The sequence below is a fragment of the Schistocerca piceifrons genome, chromosome 3 (genome assembly GCF_021461385.2).
Source record: "Schistocerca piceifrons isolate TAMUIC-IGC-003096 chromosome 3, iqSchPice1.1, whole genome shotgun sequence".
Classification (NCBI taxonomy): domain Eukaryota; kingdom Metazoa; phylum Arthropoda; class Insecta; order Orthoptera; family Acrididae; genus Schistocerca; species Schistocerca piceifrons.
Window position 1 is genome coordinate 881,114,823 of NC_060140.1, and position 22,202 is coordinate 881,137,024.

The following is a 22,202-nucleotide window of genomic DNA, read 5'->3' on the forward strand; positions in this document are numbered from 1 at the left end:
TGGTTCAAATGCATGCAATAGTTTATAAATCTTGAGAAACAATAAAAATGTTTTTCTTTTATTGTTTTTGTAAAGTATTAAAAGGTGGTCCTCATGATGGCAATATACAAATGATTAGTATTGCACAAACCTAAATACTTTGATTTTGAGAATTAAGTTTGGTACCAAGCCTCCATGTAATATAACCTTCATTGAATGTTATGGCATGAAACTGAACTAATCCTAGGGATCTCCCACCACATCACTTATGAGAGTACACTGCAAGTGCTTGGTGAAGGACTACCATGAACAAATCGGTGAGTAATCTTAGCCCAGACATGTTTGATGGGTGACATGATGGACAAAAGTGTAGGTTCGGGAAGCAGTGATACCTGCTGTTCATCAAAGAAAGTGTGCACAATTTTTGCCACATGTGGACAGGGACTGTGCTGTTGATATATGCTGTGCAGATATGCCTCAAGGATGAGCAATAACTGAGTCTAAGAAACGCCTAGAGTAGTAGTTGCTGTTCATGTTGCCCTCAATATGAAGGATCTGAGATCATACATTTTTCTTGATTGTCCACCAAAAATATTGTGTTTGCCTGATACATAACTTAAGAGCACAAGGCACCTTTTGCAGTCACAACAGTAGTCTATTAAGTGTGTAGCAACATCTGAAGGACAAACTGAATTGGAAGTTATACAAAAGTACTATAGAGTGTCACCCAGCATGGTAGAGCTTTTGTTCACATGTCCATTACCATCTGAAATATTTGTGGTTTTTAAGCAATGGAACATGTCAATGACATGCAAGCTTCCAGACCAAATTGCAGCAGACTGTGTGGAACCATCAGTGTAGATAAGTCCACACCCAATACTGGACAAAACTTTATGGTTCATCATGGTCACAAAGGCAAGATAGTAGTGGTCATCCCATACTGTGATCACAGTGTTGTGCAGTAGCTGCATGGCATTACTTATGACGCTCTTCTATCTGGTGGTGTCACATATGGATCACAGTCATAGCAACATGCTCTTTATAAAGCAAATTGCACAGTACAATAATTCTATTCATTTAATTTATTTAAATTCATTTTGATGCTTATTTCGTGCATCCTAAAGCTGACAAGGAGTACTAGCTCCAGTATTCATGTTTCACTCCATTCAACACATGTTCATTGACTGAGCACATAACTGATCTCGCAAGAAAGAGCACAACTGAGTCACGTATGTACGCCATCTGTCTTGAATCTTTATAACTCACTGCCGATGAATTGTTGTATACATCCTCTGAGTTAGGTTTCATTTAGACAGTTTTCTATGTGTACTGCTGTTTTCACAAATGTTAGTTGCTTCAGAGGACCAAACAACAGGTAATGTTGAATAGTATATGTCAGCTGTATGGCTTACAAAGAAACAGCTAAGCAGGTCATGTGAAAATTGCACCATGACTACACACTTAAATTACACTTTGAGCAATTTAACCACACTTCCTACCTAGCAAAATGTAAACATACCTAACAAAAAATTAGTCACCCCCGGAGATGACATACTAATGCTGTGTAACAATAGCTATAATCTTGACAGTGTCCTCAATCCAATGAGGAAGTATGTCCACAAATTGCTTCAAGTATTTTTTTCCCCATTGGTGCTGTATTTTTATAGCAGTCTGTCTAATTCCTTATTGCCAACCTTCTAGGCTTTTCAGTGGCTGCACTTTACACTGCAGACTGAGGTTACCAAGAGATCATCCCCATCCCCAACTGCCACGTGCACCATTGCTCCATCCCACCACAAGAATTTTGACCTTTTCTTTCCTCTTGTTTCCTCCGCTTATGCAGCATTTAAACTTTATAAAAATGGTTTGGGAAATAGAAAATTATAACAGTCCCTTTTAAGAAGAGAAAAAACTGAAGATGGGGTAGAGTACAGAAAAGAGGTTTGTCCCATGACCTTGGTTCCGGAGGTGAAAGTCTTGGAATGTTTTATCGAGCAACTGACAACTGGTTGCAATTACAATTCATATGACAGTCTGTACATATTACAGTCTAACTGTACTGATATGTTCAGTTTAATATGTACTATGTTTAGTGAAATATATTGAAAACTAGCCGACAGACTGCATTGCCTCAGTACTCATTTTGCCAATTTTACGGTACAAACAAAAACACAAAAATAACTGTGTTTGTCATGAAGTATCAAAAAAATTTCACTTCCATGTATTCATGTAAACACCTCCGAAATTATGAAACAGCTGTACAAAGCAAGAAGCATAATGAACAAATACAGCTATCATTTTTGCTTACAACCATTTGCGCTTCGCAGCTGAAAGCTGCCAAAAGTGCTGCCAAGTGCCAGGGATTTCCTTAAGCTGACTTGATGGTAATAGTGTCTTAGTTGTACAGAACAAATGTATCAAAACTTAATGCATGATGCAGCATTTTTTCATGTATTTCAGTGTTTATGACATTGTATCTCCTGAACTATGATAGTTAGATGGTTCTTACCCCCATAGTGATTGCTGCCTGTGAGGAATATGTACCAAGATTTGGTTGAAATTGGTCCACTGGTTTAGGGGGACATGTGAAGAAACACAGAGACAAGGACAAAAACAAACAAACAAACACAAACACACACACACACACACACACACACACACACACACACACACACACACACACACACGGCTGCAGTCTCAGGCACCTGAGGCCACACACTAATTTATCAATGAAAATAATCAGTTTTTGGAAATGTAATGTAACTGGATTGACAAAAAAATCTACTCACCGAGCAGCAACAGAAGCAGGAGAACACACACGTACAAAGATACTGAAATTTGCAAGCTTTTGGAACCAATGGCACCTCCTTCTGGCAGATTGGTTCAAGGAAAGGAAGAGTGGTGAAGGAAAAAGACTGGTGAGGAGTAGGACTGGGAAAGTTTGGAAAAGTCACCCAGAACCATGCATCAAGAGAGATTTACCAGACGAGGTTTGAAAACCTGAGAGCATAAATATGGAAGATAGGGTAATATGAAAGACAGAGATTACACACAAGAAACATTATGCACGAGTTAGTAAGAATGCAAAGCTAAGCGCATTTTATCTGGCAGAGGTGGGAGGAATGTTGACAGAAATTGTTACTGAGAAGAAACGCTGAGACAAAAAAATTAAGGCCAGGTGGGTGGTGAGAACCAACAACAAGTTTTAATGCCAGTAACCACCTGCTGAATTCTGAGGAACTGCTGTCCGGGGGAATAACTGAAGATAGCACGATGGTGAAACAGGCACCAAGACTATAACTGTCATGCTGTAGAGAATGTTCTGCAATATGATAATGTGTACTGCCAGTATAAATCCTCTGCCTATGCCCATTCATCCTAACTGGTAACTTGATGGTAGTCATGCCAATTTAAAAGGCTGGACAGTGTCTATGTAACAGCTGATACACAAGCTGCTTCGCATGTGGCTCTCCCTTTAATAGCATATATTTTGCCAGTTTTATTTTGTTTTGTTTTAGAGCACAAAAGCAACTAGGGTCATGTGCACCCACATCAGAACTGTAGAACACGAAGACAAAGACAGGAGTTAACAACAACTACACGTTAATCCCAAGTGACAGAAGAGAAGACAGGTAAAAGCAGGACAAGGCAAAAGGTCTATAAAATACGTCATAGAGAAATGGAAGTCCTGAACTAAACGTTAAATGGCCTTTGTCATACTGCTACAACGGATAAAAAGTAAAACGCAGTCAACAGCCCGCACGTCATTCGCTAGAACGGCTGATAACTCAGATGGCAAACACAAACGAGAATGTAAGGGGTTAAAAAAAGGGCATTCCATCAGGAAGTGGTGAACTGTCAGAGGCTGAGCACAGGGAGAACAAAGTGGTGGGGGAGCACCACTTAACAAAGGCTGATTGCTAAAAACACAGTGCCGGATGTGCAACCTAGCCAAAATGATCTCCTCACGGCGAAAGAGCCGAGAGGAGGTCGCCCAAGCCACTGGGAGAGGCTTAATAACGCAGAGCTTGTTCCGGTGAAGGGAGGACCAGTGGTGATCAGTGGTGATGCCAAGGGACACCACCAATTGGCAGATGGCAACACAGAGATCATCAGAGGGAATGTAAGAGCTAGTGGGCTGAGGTACAAGGACTGCAGCCTTGGCAACAGTATCAGCAGCCTCATTTCCTATCACACCGACATGACCAGGAACCCACATAAACATAACAGTGGCTCCATAAAGAGTGAGCAAGTGACAGCTTTCCTGGACCTGTTGCACTAAGGGATGGATGGTATACAGCACACAGAGGCCTTAAAGGGCACTTAGAGAGTTGGAGCAGATGATGCAATTGAAAAGCCTGTGTCGCCGGATGTACTGCGTGGCACGATACAGGGCGAAAAGCTCTGCTGGAAATACTGAACAGTGTTTTGGAAGCCGATACGGAAAAACATTGGTGCCAATGACGGCACACTTGACACCACGTTCAGTCTGAGAGCCATCAGTGTACACAAAGGTACTATCACGAAGTTCCGTGCGAGGGTCGTGAAATTGAAGGTGATAGAGCAAGGCTGGAAAAGTGTCCTCGGGAAGTGAATCGAGGCCAAAGAGAACACGGGCTGCCGCACGAAGCCAAGGTGGTGAAGGGTCCACAGCCACTGGGAAAGTGGCACGTAGCGTGAAGTTAAGCTGCCGGAGCAAGAGCTGAAAGTGAACTCCAGGAGGTAATAGAGAAGAGGGACATGCCCCATACTGGTGATCAAAGGAGTCATCAAATAAGGAGGTACAGGATGGGTGGCCACGCATGGCAGACAAACGGTACGCATATCTGCCGAGGAGAAAGTCACGGTGGTAGCACAGCGGTAGTTCGGTAGCTTCTGCATACAGACTCTTAACCGGGCTAGTGTGAAAGGCGCCAGTGGCCAAACGGATGCCACGATAGTGGATATTATTAAGACGGTGAAAGAGGATGTGCAGATGTACAAACGAAACACCCATAGTCTAGTTTTGAACGAGCAAGAGAGGAGGGTGGTGTGATCTGCTCCCCAGGAAGCACCACTGAGGACACATAGGACTTTGAGGGACCGCATACAGCAGGCTGTGAGTGGACCAAGAAAGTTCCCTGTCGAGCATGAGCTGCAGGAATTTCGTAGTATCAAAAATGTTCAAATGTGTGTGAAATCTTATGGGACTTATCTGCTAAGGTCATCAGTCCCTAAGCTTACACAGCAGTTAACCTAAATCACACACACACACACACACACACACACACACACACACACACACACACACACACACACATATACATCCGAGGGAGGACTCGAACCTCCACTGGGACCAGCCGCACAGTCTATGACTGCAGCGCCTTAGACAGTTTGGCTAATCCTGTGCGGCCAATTTTGTAGTATCAATGAATGGAAGAGCAACAGGCTGAAGATGTAAAGATGGTGGAAGAAACCAACTGTGCAACCAGAAATTCACACACACGGTTTTCTCAGTGGAAAAACGAAAGCTATTGTCGATGCTCCATGAGTAAAGACAATCGAGACATTGCTGAAGATGATGCTCAATGAGACAGGTCCATAGAGAAATCGTCAACGAAAAGGGAGCCGGAGATGCCCAGTGGGAGAAAGGCCATTATAGCGTTAATGGTGATAGCAAAGAGGAAAACACTCAAGATGGAACCCAGAGGCACACTGTTTTCCTGGATAAAGGTGTCCAACAAGGTAGAATCCACACATACCTTGAAAACTCAGTCTTTTAAAAATGACTGAAGGAAATGGGGCAGGCAGCCATGGAAGCCACATGTGTAGAGAGTACAGAGAATACCAGTCCTCCAGCAGGTGTCCTAGGCTTTCTCGAAATCGAAAAACATGGCCACAGTCTGGGATTTCCACAGAAAACCATTCACGACACGGGTGGATAAAGTGATGAGATGGTCAACTGCAGAACGCTGCGCTCGAAATCCACTCTGTGCAGTGGTTAGTAAAACCTTGCAAACACAGCTGGTGAGAGAAATGGGGCAGTAGCTAGAAGGAAGATGTTTGTCCTTACCAGGCTTAGGTATGAGTGTGACAGTGATTTCATGCCAGTGTCTGGGAGACGTGCCCTCTGCCCAAATGCACACCAGTGGGTGGGAATTGTGCCCTTTGCCCAAATGCAGTTGTATGTATGAAGCAAAATGTGCTTGCCTGCAAGAGAAAGGTGCTGCCGTATCTGAATGTGAACAATGGATGGCCCTGGGGTGGAGAAATGGAATGAAGTGAGAGTATGATATAGCTTCCTCATAGTAAAGGCTACATCGTAGCACTCACAATTTTGGGAAGAGAAAGGTATCACCCGAGCCTCCTCTGCTCATTTCCGATGGAGGAAGGCAAAGAAATAGTGGTAGGAGCTCGAAATGTCAGCACACACACACACACACACACACACACACACACACATATACAGACACAAGCAGACATATGTAAAGGCAAACTCTTTGCATTTACATACGTCTGCTTGTGTCTGTATATGTGCGGATGGATGGATGGATGTGTGTGTGTGTGTGTGTGTGTGTGTGTGTGTGTGTGTGTGTGTGTGTGTGTATATACTCTCCTTCCCTCTTTCCTGATGAAGCAACCTTGGGTTAAGAAAGCTTGATATTTGTGTGTGCGTTTGTGTGTTTTTTATTGTGTCTATCTACCAGTGCTTTCCCATTTGGTAAGTCACAGCATCTTTTTTAATATATTTTTCTCATGTGGAATGTTTCTCTCTATTATAAACACAAAGTATGTTATGCATAATTCACTATTATGAATTCGGAATTTTATTCTCTGTTGACAAAATACAGCAGAACAATTAGAAATAATTTTCTTCTTCTCCACATTTTTAGTCTATCTAAAGCATGTAAAACAATTTTTGTATCTAAATGCATCAAAAATACAGAAAACAGATGCACACATGTGGAGCCACCTATTTGAATTTTTCTGCACTTTCTGTACAACACAAAAAGCCCAAGAATCGTAACTAAAAGCTCAGTCAGCACTACTGTTAGGCAAGGCTTTTACTGAAAATTAAGATCAGCTGCAACAAGATGCTGTGTACAAACATTCTTTATTTTCTGGATGACCATCCAATAATGTCATGTTTTTTAAATTTGTAAATCCAAAGCTAGACCTCTAGGGAAAAAAAATCTATATTTAAAAATGTGTATTTGTAAGAATACTGTGAAGCAGCAAAAGTAGTGATTGGGAAGGAACGTCATTCTCTGTCCCTCACATTTTCTTCTGTAACTGCCAATGAGAACACTTCAACACGACTGTAAATGCATATAGCTGTCTGTCTTGACTTTTAACTGTAGCTGCCACTCAAGAAGCATTATATTGAAGCAAGAATTATGGAACAGATATCTGTTGCTAACATTGTTTATGTGGGAACGTTTCACTCAGTTCACTCACCTACATCTGAACAAGTCACTTATGTTCAACGTTAAAACTATGGTTGCTACTTAACAACAGTATTGTTGGATCTCAAAGAAGAGAAAAATCAAATCTTCTATTTGCTGAAAATTTTAGCAGTTCCTGGGGATAAGACTAAGGGAAGACTTGAACTGAAAATTTGGTCAATGAAATGGCATCACACAAAAGCACAAACAAGAGGAAAAAACTGTGCAATCTACAGGTAAAGATATAGTGACAGTACTTTGGGATTACAAGAGTATCCTTGTGATCTGTGCAATATACTACATCAGTCTGGGCTACTAAAGAAAGTACATTGTGGTCATCATTTTGAAGATATAATCATTCTGTTGACTGCGGAACAGCAGAGGGAGAAATTAGTAACACACTGGAATGTGCGTGCTCTATTCAAAAGTGGATAAAATGTTGAAAAGACTGGAAATTATTTTGATGAGTGGACAGTTCACTGAGACTATGCTTACATGCAGTTTAAATATAACTTTTTCCTTGTTTAACAAAGATATGAAATAGCATAGATTGCTACTCACAACATGCATGCACACACACGCACAAGTACACACACACAAACACACACACACACACACACGTGTGAAGCTGGAGCGGGAGGAGGGATAAGGACAGAGGCAGATGGATGACTGGGATTAGTGAAGGCTGAGGCCATGGCATATACAAAAGTGGAGGATGTGTTGCAGGGAGAGTTCCCACCCGTACAATTCAGGAAAGCTGGTTAATATTACTGTGAAACACCAAAGTTGTATTGATTCAATTTATTACATCACAGTTAGTTTCATTCATAAGATCATCATTAGGTTACACTTCCAACAATCTTCACACGCAATCCTCACAGAATTGTGTCAATATCATTACTTATGAAGTCTAATTACCTTATGTAAGATTAAAGGTAAATTCTGGAACATGAAAAATTGTCTTAACATTATGTAAAATAACTAGAATTCTTAAGTTATGATATTATCACATCTCTGAGGATTTCTTATGAAGTCTGTTCACAGCATAATCTGATGATTGTCTTTTGAACAAAACTGGTCATTAAATAATAAATGTGTATCAAAACAGCTGTGGTGGTTCTTATTAGTATTAAGAAGTATCAGCTGTGGAGCTCAAAAGAGAAAAACTATACTATTTCTTTGCATTCGATTTGACGGCCAGCATGGCTAGGCTGCATGGACAGGACTTTTTTGTGTGGATTGTGTGGCTGCTGTTGAAACAAAGGTACTGTTGGTGGTTAGCAGGCTTGAGGTACAGAGGTACTCATGGAATTTATCTGTGAGGTGGAGCTAGAGATCGAGAAAGATGATTTGTTGGGTTGAGGGGGATCAGGTGAAGCAAATGGGTGAGAAGGTGTTGAGGTTCTGGAGGAATACAGGTAGGGTGTGCTTACCTTCTGTCTAGATCATGAAGACGTCAATTAATCTGAACCGGGAGAGGGATTTGGGATTCTGTATGGCTAGGGAGGATTCCTCTAGATGGACTGTGAATAGTTCGGCACAGAATGGTGGCATGCAGGTGCCCAGGGCATCTGGGAATTTGTTTTTGGATGATGCCTTCAATGGAGAAGTAATTGTGCATGATGATGTTTTCCTTGTGAATTGTAAGAGAAGTAAACTAGGAAAAATTTCTATAGAGAGGCTACTAAGAAATAGCATTTGAACTAATTATCATGAAGTGGGCATCATCAGTGATATAGGGTAGTAAAGAGAAGGAAACAAGACCAAGCTAAGCTGCTGTCAGTATGTACCTTCTGCTGCAGAAATACAGAACAGAGAGGGTGTACCAAAGTAAGTTTTATGGGCTGTAACTACAGTGCTAGAAGTGAATAGCCCTTAGCATACCAACATGTCTGGCAATAAATTATGAGTTCCATTTTTCCTTTAAAAAATACAGATACTAATTGCTTTCAAGTGGAGCAGATGGCAGCAACTGCTAACATTGTAATTGTTTGTTCACGCAACTTAGTAATAGACAAATTTTCCTAAAATTAATACAGCATAACTATGAAGTATATTTCATGAGAAATTTCTATTCCACAAGTTTTCATCTTAAGATCTACAATAATTTACCTTTGGCTGTAACATCCTTGAGAAAAGAGAGCCACTCCTTCCGATTTCGTCGAGACCAGCACTTCACAATTAGCTGCCTAAAATTAAGAGAATTACAATTAGATATGAATCTAGAAGCTACAAAGGAAAGCTATGCTGAATTGTATAGAGGCAGATGCTAAGTAATAACATATTAAAACTTGAGTTAATGTGTTGCTCTTTTACATGTTACGCTAGGGCAGAATTAATACCCTTTTGGCATTTGAATGTTGTCTTCATGTCACTTTCTTTAAAAAAACCTCTGAAAGAACTGACTGTGACAACATATTTCTTGAGACAGCAAAACCAGAGTAAAAAAAAAAGTTTTGATGACAATGAAATTTAAGAGTGCCCGAGAAGCCCTTACCATTTCTGGGAAGGAGCTTTTTAATTCAAATGAAATATTTACAATAATATGAAAGAACATGAATATAATGTGAAAGAAGACACCATAATTCACTGAAATCGTTACTGCTGCTCGACATGACTGCACTCCATATTCTAGCAGAGTTGCTATTTTTCCTCAGTGCACATGAACATAAACTGCAAAATTGCTGGTGTAATTGTACACAGCATTGTCGAAATGCATTCATGTGAGTGCCACAAATCCCCAATCTTCACTTTGTTCATCTGAGTGTTGATGTGATCCCACACAAAGAAGGCCAAGGGCATTATATCAGGTGAGCATGCCGCCCAGAACTATGGTGAACCTAGTCCAATTCAGTTTCAAAGGAATATCTCATTGAGGTAATTACACACATTGTGTGCAAAATGTGGTGGTGTGCATTCCTGTTGAAACACCACAAAATTCTGAATGTTGTTGGCAAACACCTGAGGCCGGAGAAATTGGTCAACCATGTCCAGGTATGATGTCGATGTGATTGTCGCTTCAGCGATTAACAATGGTCCATAAATGTGCTGTTGTGTGAGGTCCAGCATTACATTTAATTTTGGAGTGTTCCATTCCAGTTCCACGGCAATGTGTGGTTGTTGATCAGGGTATATTCTACTGTTGTGGCAACTGACAAGGCCACAGAAATGAAAGCCAGCCTCATCCCTGAACAGGATGTATGCCACCAAATGTTCATTATTTACTGCCCCAATGAAGTCATGGCCATGAGGAGCATCTGAATGCGATAAACCCCCTCCCCCCCTTTTTTTGTACAAAGTATACGGTTTGCCATACAATGGACTCTGGGATGCCATATTCCTGGCTGACACGATGTGTCTTATGATTCCCACAGTTTCCTATGACAGCTGCCCAGAATGTTTCTAGTCACAGACATTCCCAGTTCACACAGAGTCTGTGTCGCCTGGCCACCAAGAGCTGTTGCATAGCGATTTGATTCACAGATCCAGTTATATGGCTCCTTCCGTGTACAGTGATTTTACGACTATGACATGTGAGGCCTGAAGATGGCATCAATGTAATGTCGAAACTGGTAGCACATAAGAAGTTCATAAAATAAATTTCTACAATACATACAGCTGTTGGTAAATTATTGCATCAAGAAAGACCTTTGAGAAAATGCGAGAAGGAAATGGTCTGGAATGTGGTGAGACAATTCATGGCCCCTACATCTGATAACACACCCACACATTCATCCCTGTTGGTGCATGACTATTGCTCAAAAAATGAAATCACTGTGCTGCCTGATCCTCCATACTCTCCAGACCTGGCCCCTGTGGACTTTTTTTTTTTATTTCCAAAGTTGAAAACCCCACTGAAAGCATGATGGTTTGCAACAATAGATGAGATAAAAGAAAACTTACAGACAATGCTTCACATGATCCAGTAAGAGAAGTACCAAGACTGCTTCCGGAAGTGGAAATGGAATTGGGAGCGGTGTATCATTTGTGGAGGAGAGTATTTTACAGGAAATCATGCACAATAAATAAAAGGTAAGGGTAGAAAAGTGATCAAAGTTCCAGAATACTTTGAGCAGACCTTGTAAATGTTTCCCAGCCAATTCTTTATCATTAAACTTTGAAAAGACTCACTATTTGTAGTGCATAACTTTTAAGACATGACCCCCAGTATACCTGTAAAATATGTTGACAAGCAGACTGAAGATGTTGAGTGCATTAAGTTCTTGGAATTACAACTTGATATCAAATTAAAGTGGGAGGAGCAAACCACAGATATGCTCAAGTGCCTAAACAAATCTTTAGGCAAAAACTCACACCTCCCCACATTTTTTTGAAGAGCCTGATTGAGAAATATTCCTTTACCAAAAACATTTTGGTAATAAAAGGTGAAATAAAATAAACAAAATAAAATGGTTTACATTAACTTGATTTCAGCTATCAGTCGTCCTTTTGAAATTTTTTATTGGCAGATGTAGATTTCAGTTAGAAACTAGCCATTCTCAATGCACTATCATTTTTGATCAATGCATGTAATGCCTGTTGGTTGGCTTCATCCACAAAAATTCAAAAGGACGACTGATAGCTGAAATCTACTATTTACAAGTCAATATAACAGCCGCCGTGTGCAACAACCTTCTGAATGGAAGGTAACCTGATGGTTTACATTAATTTTTATCTTCACTTCCTTTGTTTCCTTACTATGAACCAGTTAATACCACCACATTTTATCATCTTCATCACATCATCATCGTCATGGGGTATCATCTTCATCTTCATTTGTAAGCCCAATGCCATTTCTTCTTTTCTGGCACTCCTTCTACATTATATCTCATTCTGAATCAAGTGTAGCATTGGATATATAGCAGTTTTGAATCCTTTTACTAAGTTTTGAATCCTTTTACTACAGATTCACCCAAGAGTCTGCCCCAGACAGCTAGAATCCATTGGGCCAGCATTGTGATATTGAAGGTTTATTTACCTTTCCCCTGGAGTAACAGCACTGTCTTCTTGACGCCACGCACTGTAAAAGTTATCGCAGGTGAGCCTTAAGAAGGCCCATTCACAAAAGTGCCCAACACCTGAATTTTTGGTGTCATGCCACAAGGAATTATTACAAGGTTGATATCTGACCCTTACCATCTGGGTCAAGATGTCACATGAAAGAACCCACCACCAGCATTTCTCTTCTATTACGCAAAGACCCTTATATTCTACTACAAACAATCTCCAATCAATCTAGCATTTGGTCATTTGTCATCTATCTGTTTTCTTGGTATCTAAAGGTAAGTCCTACAGGTATTTTCATTGGCAGAACTTCTCATAGGAACATTTTTAACTTACTTCATTCAAAGGCATATCAAAATAAACAGACATCTGGTCAGTATTGCCCTTTTGGCCTAGCAAACAGTCATAACATTTTCTTAAACTGATTACGTGACACTGATATGCACTTTTTTTTTCTCAAACACCTGAGTAAATCACTGAGCTAGTGCCATTCAACATCATAATGTAAGACTTGCCTTTTCATCATCCTCATGCATCAGCCAGTAGTTGCTTCCAGTTCCATGACACATGCAGTTGGAAAATTATTCTATATCTTGCACCCTCATTCAGGCAATTTCTCAAATAATCAGGAAGTCTTCATTACATTTCTCTCACACATACTGAACAACCTGCTGCTCTAGTTAACGAATGCAAGAATATGACTGCGAGAGAGACTGATTATTCTCGACTCGTGATATAAAGTCTCTGTGGATATAATGTGGAACATTATGTGTACAGGGGACCGATTTGCTTCTGACTGAGAATTGCAGAGAGTAGGATCACAGTGGAATTGTAATTAGCGACACTGTTGTAAGCTGCCATTTTGAATACTGAATGTAATTTGATGAATTGTGATAACATTTCATCTCATACAAGAGGATGAAGTATCCTGAAATGTAGCTAGGAAGATAATTTATGGAAAAATATAATTTCACGAAAGGGAAAGGTGCACTCAATTCTTTGGTTATTTTAACTTCTTCCTTGTCTGTAGCTTGGAGCATTATTTGGAGTGTTGTAACTCTTTGGGAACTTTGCATCCTGGGAAATCAGTAGAGCCTGCACCACAGTCATCTATGCTCTATTTTAAGAGATTAAATTCGGGCCTTTATCGAAATTGATACACAACTTGGACACTGATTTCCACGCTGCAGAGCAAGTACGTCATAGCACCAAAGACAGTTTCCCCATGGCATACAATTATGCCTCCGATTATTTTCAGAATTTTCAGAGTCGACGATTACCGGACTTCTGCAGAGCCATTGTCAGACAAAGTACGATTATGACATGAGAACTAAAAATAGCAATAAAATTTCTACCTGGAAGTGTGGGAGATAACTGTGTAAAAATATTGAGGAAGTGACTTCCCTCGCCCAAAAGTTTTCATTCAGGTAACTAGATAATTTTCAATCATAATAATTTAACTTCAAATTTCACGGGGAGGGAAGTCAAATTGGTGATTGTTTAGGTCAGGACTCTGTGTATAATGTGTGTGTGTATCTTTTTGATGCCACAATGGAACAAGTACTGCTGCTACAACATTGGGTGCAGACTACACAGGTCCATCACACGTGAATTTCAAACCAGAAATTCGACGGGAGACCACATATAAAGGTAGGACCTCTAACCAATTATCTTTCTGCATCTTTTACACCACCAACCTGGTTTTGTAGTGAGTAAAAGTAGCAAGGACCCTGTTGCTGTTTTATATAAAAGACAGTTTTCCATTTTCACTATCATTCTATAGCAGTTTGTGAAGTGCTACGAGATTATGTGTGAAATTGTGACTCAATTTACAGTGTGAATGAAGCAGAAAATTAGAATTTACAGAATTGTTAACAGTATTTCATGGTTTTAACTCGCACACAGTTTAAAATGCAAGCGGAACAAGAAAGAGAAATGCACACTATAGGTGACCCCACAGCTGCGGTGTAGGATATGGCTAGATCCTCAGCACTTGCAATTGACCATAATTATGCAAAAGCTTAGTTTGCTATCTGATAATATGTCTCATATAGCGGAAGTGCAGTCAACCATGGCACAAGAGCAGAAAGATATGAAAATTCTAATCAGTCAGATGGCACATGTGCAGATGAACATGGAATTAATTCCACTGATTGTGCAAAATCAAAACTAAATGCAAGAGACAATAACTGATCTTATCAGAAAGCAAGAGGCCACGTCAAACAAATTACTAGAATTGTGACAGGCTCAAGACAAATTTCTGATAGAGATAAAAAAGATACGTGATTCTGTCAATGATATTATGAATCGGCAGAATCAGGTAGAAGAAATGCTTGGTAGCCTCAGCAAAACTGTGCAAGATGTTTCCCCAAGACAGGAAGATAAAATCAAAGAAAATTTTGAGGTACATAAGCATTACTTCTTAGAGGAGATCAATCACTGGGCAAATGCAAAGGAATGGCAGCTGAATCAGGAGATTACAGATGGTGTAATTTTTGTGGGGTTTTAAGGCACAAAACATCTAAGGTCATAAGTGCCCAGTGAAGAACCAGAGAATGCTGGGACTGGGAGGGGGAAAATGTTGCATGGTCCAATACAAAAAGGAAGGAAAAACAAATCTAAAACATCAAGACGTTACGGAAGAGTACCTGAAAGACGTCAACAAGTAACTGGAGTCATCAGGTAGAAATCAAATCTCTTTTGTCATATTACTACTTTTGAAAAAACTTAAAAAAACGCGAGCCACAGCTCGTGCGTCATCTGCTAAAATGTCCGCTAAAGCAGGCGGCAGCCCGACCCTGAGATGTAAGTGGCTACAATAGGGGCAGAGGATCAGGAAATGTCTGAGCGTTAATGGCTGGCTACAGAAGGGACAGCTTGGTGCAGGGTCGCCAATCAACAAGTGGCAGTGACTAATGCGGCAGTGCCCAATTCGCAACCGAGCTAACATTACTTCCTCATAGCGAGATGGCCGGGAGGAAGTCGACCAGGCTGTTGGGAGAGGTTTCACTTCTCTGAGTTTGCTCCCATGAAGGGAGCACCAATGGTAATTCCAAAGTGACTTGATATGCCGATAGAGAAAAGTACAACAGAGTAAGAGGCAGGCCAACCGAGATGGACGGCGGCCTTGGCTTCAGCATCAGCAGCGTCATTCCCAGGCACACCAACACGGCCAGGAACCCCGATGAACATCACTTGGGCTCCCCCATCTGGGAAAGAATACAGACAGTCCTGCATCCGTTGAACGATGGGGTGGACTGGATATGGATCATCCAGACTCTGAAGGGCACTGAGGGAGTCAAAGCAGATCACATAGCGAGTGAGCTGGTTGGTGTCTACGGATGTAGTGAGCAGCCTGATAGAGGGCAAAAAGCTCTGCTGTATAAATTGTACACTGGTTGAGAAGCTGGGTTTGAAACTTATCAACCCCGACGACAAAAGCAAAGCCAACACTGTGGGCAGACTTGGAACTATCAGTGTACAAAAATATGCTATCGACAAGTTGTGAGTGAAGTTCGAGAAATTTGTGGCGACAGGTCAGCTCGGGAATTGAATCCTTCTGGAATGAGCTGAGGTCAAAACAAACACAAATCTGTGTCTGAAGCCAAGGTGGTGAAGGGCTCTCCCCCATTCGGATAGTGGCAGGAAGTGTGAACTGCAGCTGCTGAAGCATGTGACGAAAGCGGACGCTGGGAGGCCGCAGAGAAGAAATGTACATCTTGTACTGGCGGTCAAGAATGTCATCAAAAAAAGGGTCAAAGTTTGGGTGGCCTGGCATGGAAGAAAGCCGATACTCATACCTACTGAGTGGGACGTCGTGCAAGTACAACAGTGGTAGTTCACCAGCTTCCGCGTAGAGACTCTCAACAGGGCTAGTATGGAAGGCACCAGCGGCAAGACGGATCCCCAAATGGTGTATTCTATTTAGACGGCGTAAGATAGAAGGTCATGCAGAGGAGTAGACAACGCATCTATAATCCGACCTGGAGCAGACAAGAGATCAATAGAGGTGGAGGAGGACAGTCCAGTCAGCCCCCCCCCCCCCCCCCCCCAAGAGGTACCACTCAATACACAAATGACATTGAGGGACCGGGTGCAGCGTGCAGCCAGGTAGGACACGTGGGGAGACCAATGGAGTTTCCTATCAAATGTAAGCCCTAAAAACTTCGTTGCATCCATGAACGGGAGAGCATTTTGGCCCAGTCGCAAGGACCGTGGAAGAAACACCTTGTACCGTCAGAAGTTGACGCAAACAGATTTGGTAACAGAAAAGTGGAAACCATTTGCAACACTCCGTGAATAGAGACGGTCCAGACAATGCTGAAGATGGCGTTGCAGGAGACACGTCCGCTGGGAGCTGCAATAGATAGCAAAGTCGTCAACAACAAGAGAGCCGGAAATGCCAGCTGTAAGGCAGTCCATAATTGGGTTGATGGCTATGGCGAAGAGGACGGCATTCAGTACAGAGCCCTGAGGCATCCCGTTCTTCTGTGAAAAGGTGTGGGATAAGGGAGGAACTGACACATACCTGGAAAACTCGATCTGTTAAAAATTCCCAGATGAAAGTGGGAAGACGACCGCGGAGGCCCCATGTGTGCATAGTACGTAGAATGCCTGTTCCGCCAACAGTTATCATAGGCTTTCTCCAAATCAAAGAAAACGGCCACTGTTTTCGCTTTTGCAGAAAATTATTCATGATGAAAGTCGACAGGGTGACGAGATAATCAACCGCGGAGCGGCGTTTTCGGAATTCACATTGAACATTAGTGAGAATATGGTGTGACTCCAGTTACCACATTAATCGACCATTGATCATGCGTTCCATCACCTTAAAAATGCTACTGGTAAGGGAAATTGGACAATAGCTGGAAGGAAGAGATCTATCTTTACCAAGCTTAGGTAGGGGAACAATAATAGCTTCACGCCAAAGCATGGGAAATACACCGTCAGCCCAAATACGGTTGTAGGTATCGAGGAGAAAGCATTTTCCTGCAGGAGGAGGATTCTGCAGCACGACGATGTGGACTGTATCAGGCCCAGGAGCAGAAGACCTGGATGAGGAGAGAGCACGCTCGAGCTCTCTGATGGTAAAAAGAGTATTTTAGCATTCTCAATTCAAAGAGAGAAAAGAAATTGTACGAGCCTCCTCTGCCTGTTTCCAAGGAAGCAAGGCAGGATGGTAGTGGGCGGAGCTTGAAACCTCCGCAAAATACTGACCCAAAGCGTTTGAAACATTGACAGGGTCGACTATGACATTTCCCGCCATAGTCAGACAAGGAATTTGGGAGTGGGCGGTAGTCCCGGAAAGCTGACGCAGGCCACCCCAAACGAGAGAGGACAGAGTAAATCTGTTGAACGAACTGGTGAAGGAAACCCAGATTGCTTTCTTGCATTCCTTAATAGTGCAATGGCACTGCGCACGTAGTCGCTTGTAGCGCATGCAGTTTGTTAGCGTAGGATGACTGTGAAAGACACGAAGCGCACGTCGTCAGGCACGAATCGCATTGCCACAATCCACAGTCCACCAAGGGACCGGGACACGAGTGGAAGAAGTAGTAGCAGAAGGGATAGAGGATTCGGCAGCCGAGAGAATAACGTCCACGAGGTGCTTGACCTGATCATCACAGCTGGGAAATGGCCGGTCATCAAAGACTGCCAAAGAGGAATAAAGCCTCCAGTCAGCAAGAGAGAATTTCCAATGAGAGGGCCACTGTGGCACGGTATCATCGTACAGGCAAGTCACACAAGCGAAGTGGTCACTCAAGTAAGTATCGGAAAGAGCACACCACTCGAGACATCCAGTGAGCTGGGCAGAGCAGATCGAGAGGTCTACGTGGGAATAAGTGTGCATGGAATCAGAGAGAAACATGGGTTCGCCAGTGTTAAGGCACATGAGATTAAGATGATTAAGTAGATCCACCAAAACAGAACCTCTTGAGCAGGTGACAGGCGAGCCCCAAAGAGGATGATGGGCATTGGTGTCACCGAGGAGCAGAAAGGGTGGAGGAAGCTGACCAACAAGCTGCATCAGGTCCGCCCTAGTGACAGCAGAAGACGAAAGGATATAAATGGTGCAGAGGGAAAAGGTAAATTCAGGAAGGAAAACACGGGCAGCAACTGCTTGCAGGTGGGTGTGCAAGGCGATAGAACGATGACAATCATCTTGTAGAAGCAGCATGACCCCACCATGAGCAGGAATCCCTGCCGTAAGAGGATGGTCCATCTGCAGTGAAGTAAAATGGGAAAGAGCAAAATGGTCTTGATGACGTAGCTTGGTTTCTTGGAGACAGACTACAAGTGGACATTGTGATCGAAGGAGGACCGAAGGCCACGAATATTCCATTGTAAAAGTGCCATAAAATTTAGGAACACCGGAGAATGAAGAAGAAATACTCATCTCGAGAGTCGCTTAGGGCAAGCCGTTGAAGGAGGATGGCCACTGGAATCCACAGGTGGAGAATCTTCATCCATCAACTCAGTGGAATCAATGGAGAATGCTACAATATTTTTATACTAGCAGGGAGCTCGAGCGTGCTCTCTCCTCATCCAGGTCTTCTGCTCCTGGGCCCGATAAAATCCACGTCCTCATGCTGCAGAATCTTCCTCCTGCGGGAAGCGTTTTCCTCGATACCTACAACCATATTTGGGCTGTCAGTGTATTTCCCACGCTTTGGCATGAAGCTATTGTTGTTCCCATACCTAAGCCTGGTAAAGATAAATCTCTTCCTTCCAGCTATCATCCAATTTCCCTTACCAGCAGCATTTGTAAGGTGATGGAACGCTTGATCAATGGTCGATTAGTGTGGTGACTGGAGTCACACCATATTCCCCGGTGCCGGTCAGTTGAAAAGGACCGACGAGTCGAAGAGCGCCGACGGATCGGAGAGGGGGAAGACTGTTTGTCTTTGGATGATTGTTTTGGCTTTTGGCGATTGGCAGAAGAGCCAGACGGTTGCAAACTCAAGGTACGCAAGAAATCTTCCTGGGGATATTCCTTTTTGAATTGAGGGTTCGCTGGCTGCGTTGCAACCATCTTCGCCGGTGAGGGCGAAGAACAGGTAGCAGAATCTACAGCCTGGGAAACAGGAGACGGAGTGTCAGCTTGAAGGCGAGGCGACTTTGCCACCCTCAAACTGAACTGTAAGTCACAAGTTTGTGTAGCCTTGTTTTTCGTGGGATGGGGGGAGGCTAACACAGTGCTGTAGCTTCCAGACGAAGGGACAGTCGGTTTACGACTCACCAACAGTTTCTGGGCAACGGGAAAAGGTACCTTCTCCTTCACCCTTATCTCCTGAACAGCCCGCTCGTCTTGATAGATGGGACAGGAATGAGAAGCAGCAGCAAGGTCTCCATGACAATTAACGCAGCGGGGAGAGAAGGAGGTGGACAGGTGCCTTCGTGTGCATCCCTGTTACAAGTGACACATTTGGCTATGTTTTTACATGACATGCTGGTATGACTGAACTAGTGGCATTTATAACACCGCAACGGATTGGGAATATAAGGGCGTACAGAGATGACTTCATAGCCTGCCTTTATCTTGGTAGAAAGTGTTAACCGATCAAAAGTCAGGAACAATGTGCAAGTGGGCACCAAATCGGCAGCTTCCTTTTTCATAACTTGAACAGCAGTAACGTCCTGATCTGATAGATAGATAGATAGATATTTCGTCCTCCGTCAAACCATCCAACAGCCAGGTGCAGATAACAGCACGGGATGAGTTAAGTGTCCTGTGAGCCTCGACTTGTACAGGATATTCATGAAGGATTTGGGCCTTAAGTAGTTTCTGGGCCTGGAGAGCACTATCAATTTCCAAAAGCACAGTACCACTGCAGAGACGAGAGCATGACTTCACAGGGCTGGTGATGCCATCCACGCCTTTCTGTATAACAAAGGGGTTACCAGTAGCAAAAGTCATGTTTTCGTCTAAACATGAGACTACTAGATATCAAGGTGCAACAGGAAGAGACACTGAGGCAGGAGCCTCATTCCACTTTTGTTTATGGGAAACACTCGGAGAAAGAAAAAGAAAGTCAGTCATTGGGAAGAAGTCCCCCATGATTGCCAGTGTCTCCGATGGCGTGCTCCTTCCAGCAGTGGCCCTCCAAAGGGGAGCCCCCTGCCTTAGGTGATTGTCCTCACCTTAGGTCACACCCCTCGAACGACAGACGGAGGGACCAACTGGCACAGGAGGAAGGTAACAGCTCAGGCAATCACCCCTACCTGGGCCTGGCCTGTACCAGGGGGTACGTGCAGGTCCTACATGCCAACCCGGGGCTGGGAATTACCTGTTACCCAGTCTCCTGCTACGCGGCTAATGCGTGGATAGCCGTCAGGCACACACAGGGAGGGGGAGGAAAGATAAGAAGGAAAGGAGGAAATAAAGAATGACCTCAAACGCCACAGTGGAGGAAAAAGAGATCAGAACAAGGAAAGAGTGAACAGGGAAAGAGGAAACAGGGAAAGAGCAAAACGAGGAAAGAGCAGGTCAGGAAAGGGCAGTACAGGGAAAGAGCAGTGCAGGGAAAGAGCGATACAGGAAAAGAGCAGTGCAGTGAAAGAGCAATACCGGAAAAGAGCAGTGCAGTGAAAGAGCAATACTGGAAAAGAGCAGGGTAGGGAAAGAGCAATATAGAGAAAGAACAGTATACGGAAAGAACAGTATAGAGAAAGAACAGTATAGCGAAAGAACAGTATAGGGAAAGAACAGTATAGGGAAAGAACAGTATAGGGAAAGAACAGTACAAGAGAGAGGAGTCCTACAAGTAAACCAATGCAAATGAGTTTCAAGAGCCCAGGAGGCATGAGACATCTCCCCAAGAGAGGGGAAAAGGACAGAAGAAGAGGAAACAAGCAGCAATGAAAGAGAAGCGCTGCTGCGAGGGCTGGGACCCTCTGGTCACCAAGTATGTACTCACCAAAGAGCAGTGAGCTCCCTGGGGTGGACAGATGGTGTAAAGTCTGCTGTCTCATCTTTATACCATGAATTGCCAGAAGAGAATTTCTTCAAGAAAAGATTAGAAGAGGTTAAGACTCAGTTAGGTTCCGATTTTGTGAAATGGAAGTTGCAAGTCGAGGAATCTATTAAGATGACCAAAGGAAATCTAGAAGAGTTTCGAGGGGCAGTGAACAGTCGTGGCAAGGTATATCAAGATACATAACCATAAACTTCGGGCAGTGCATCCAGTTATGGAAATCCAAACATATATTCACCATACTATAGTCCCCCGTATAGTCTACAAGAAGCTAGCAAAATACTCATCGTGTCGAATTCAACGAGGCTGTGCCATGCAGTATTTTGCCCTGAACAATTCTCATTAAAGCAAGGGATGTTAAGAAAGTACTTCAAAAAATATCTTAATAAATGTTGCTACTGGGACGATCTGTTACCACAACATCATATATTGAGAATATTAAAAGCTAGAAGTCAGTGTCAGAAATCGGCTAGTTAATCTGTCAGACAGAAATTTGGAGGAATTTTTATCTGTGTTAGATTCAATCAATGCGATTCAAGAAGACCTGAAGTCCATGTTAGGATCAAATAATAATGCGAACACTGGTGTCTATCACTCACCAAATGGCTGTGGAAATGGTAGTAATGCACAAAGAACCAATCAAATGGATAAAGCAAATTCAAGCAATGTACGAAATGGTAATCCAAACAATAGTTGGAAGAACAACAATGGAAACGGTTGTGGCTTCCGACTGGCCGGGAACAAATTTAATAAAGGCGATCGGATGTAAATCCACTCCAACCTAATAGCCAGCAACCGTCAATTCGCCAGTTTTGGAACA

At 42.7% G+C, this 22,202-nt stretch overlaps 1 protein-coding gene across 2 annotated transcripts in view; it reads right to left on the bottom strand.

Annotated features, from left to right (window-relative positions):
- LOC124788227 (phospholipase D1) overlaps positions 1-22,202 on the bottom strand; it is a 180,664-nt gene that overhangs the window by 104,942 nt on the left and 53,520 nt on the right. For both annotated transcript variants that reach the window (XM_047255408.1, XM_047255409.1), the window contains one exon: positions 9,516-9,592. In XM_047255408.1, the coding sequence (XP_047111364.1) occupies positions 9,516-9,592 (77 nt within the window). The remainder of the gene's footprint in view (positions 1-9,515; positions 9,593-22,202) is intronic.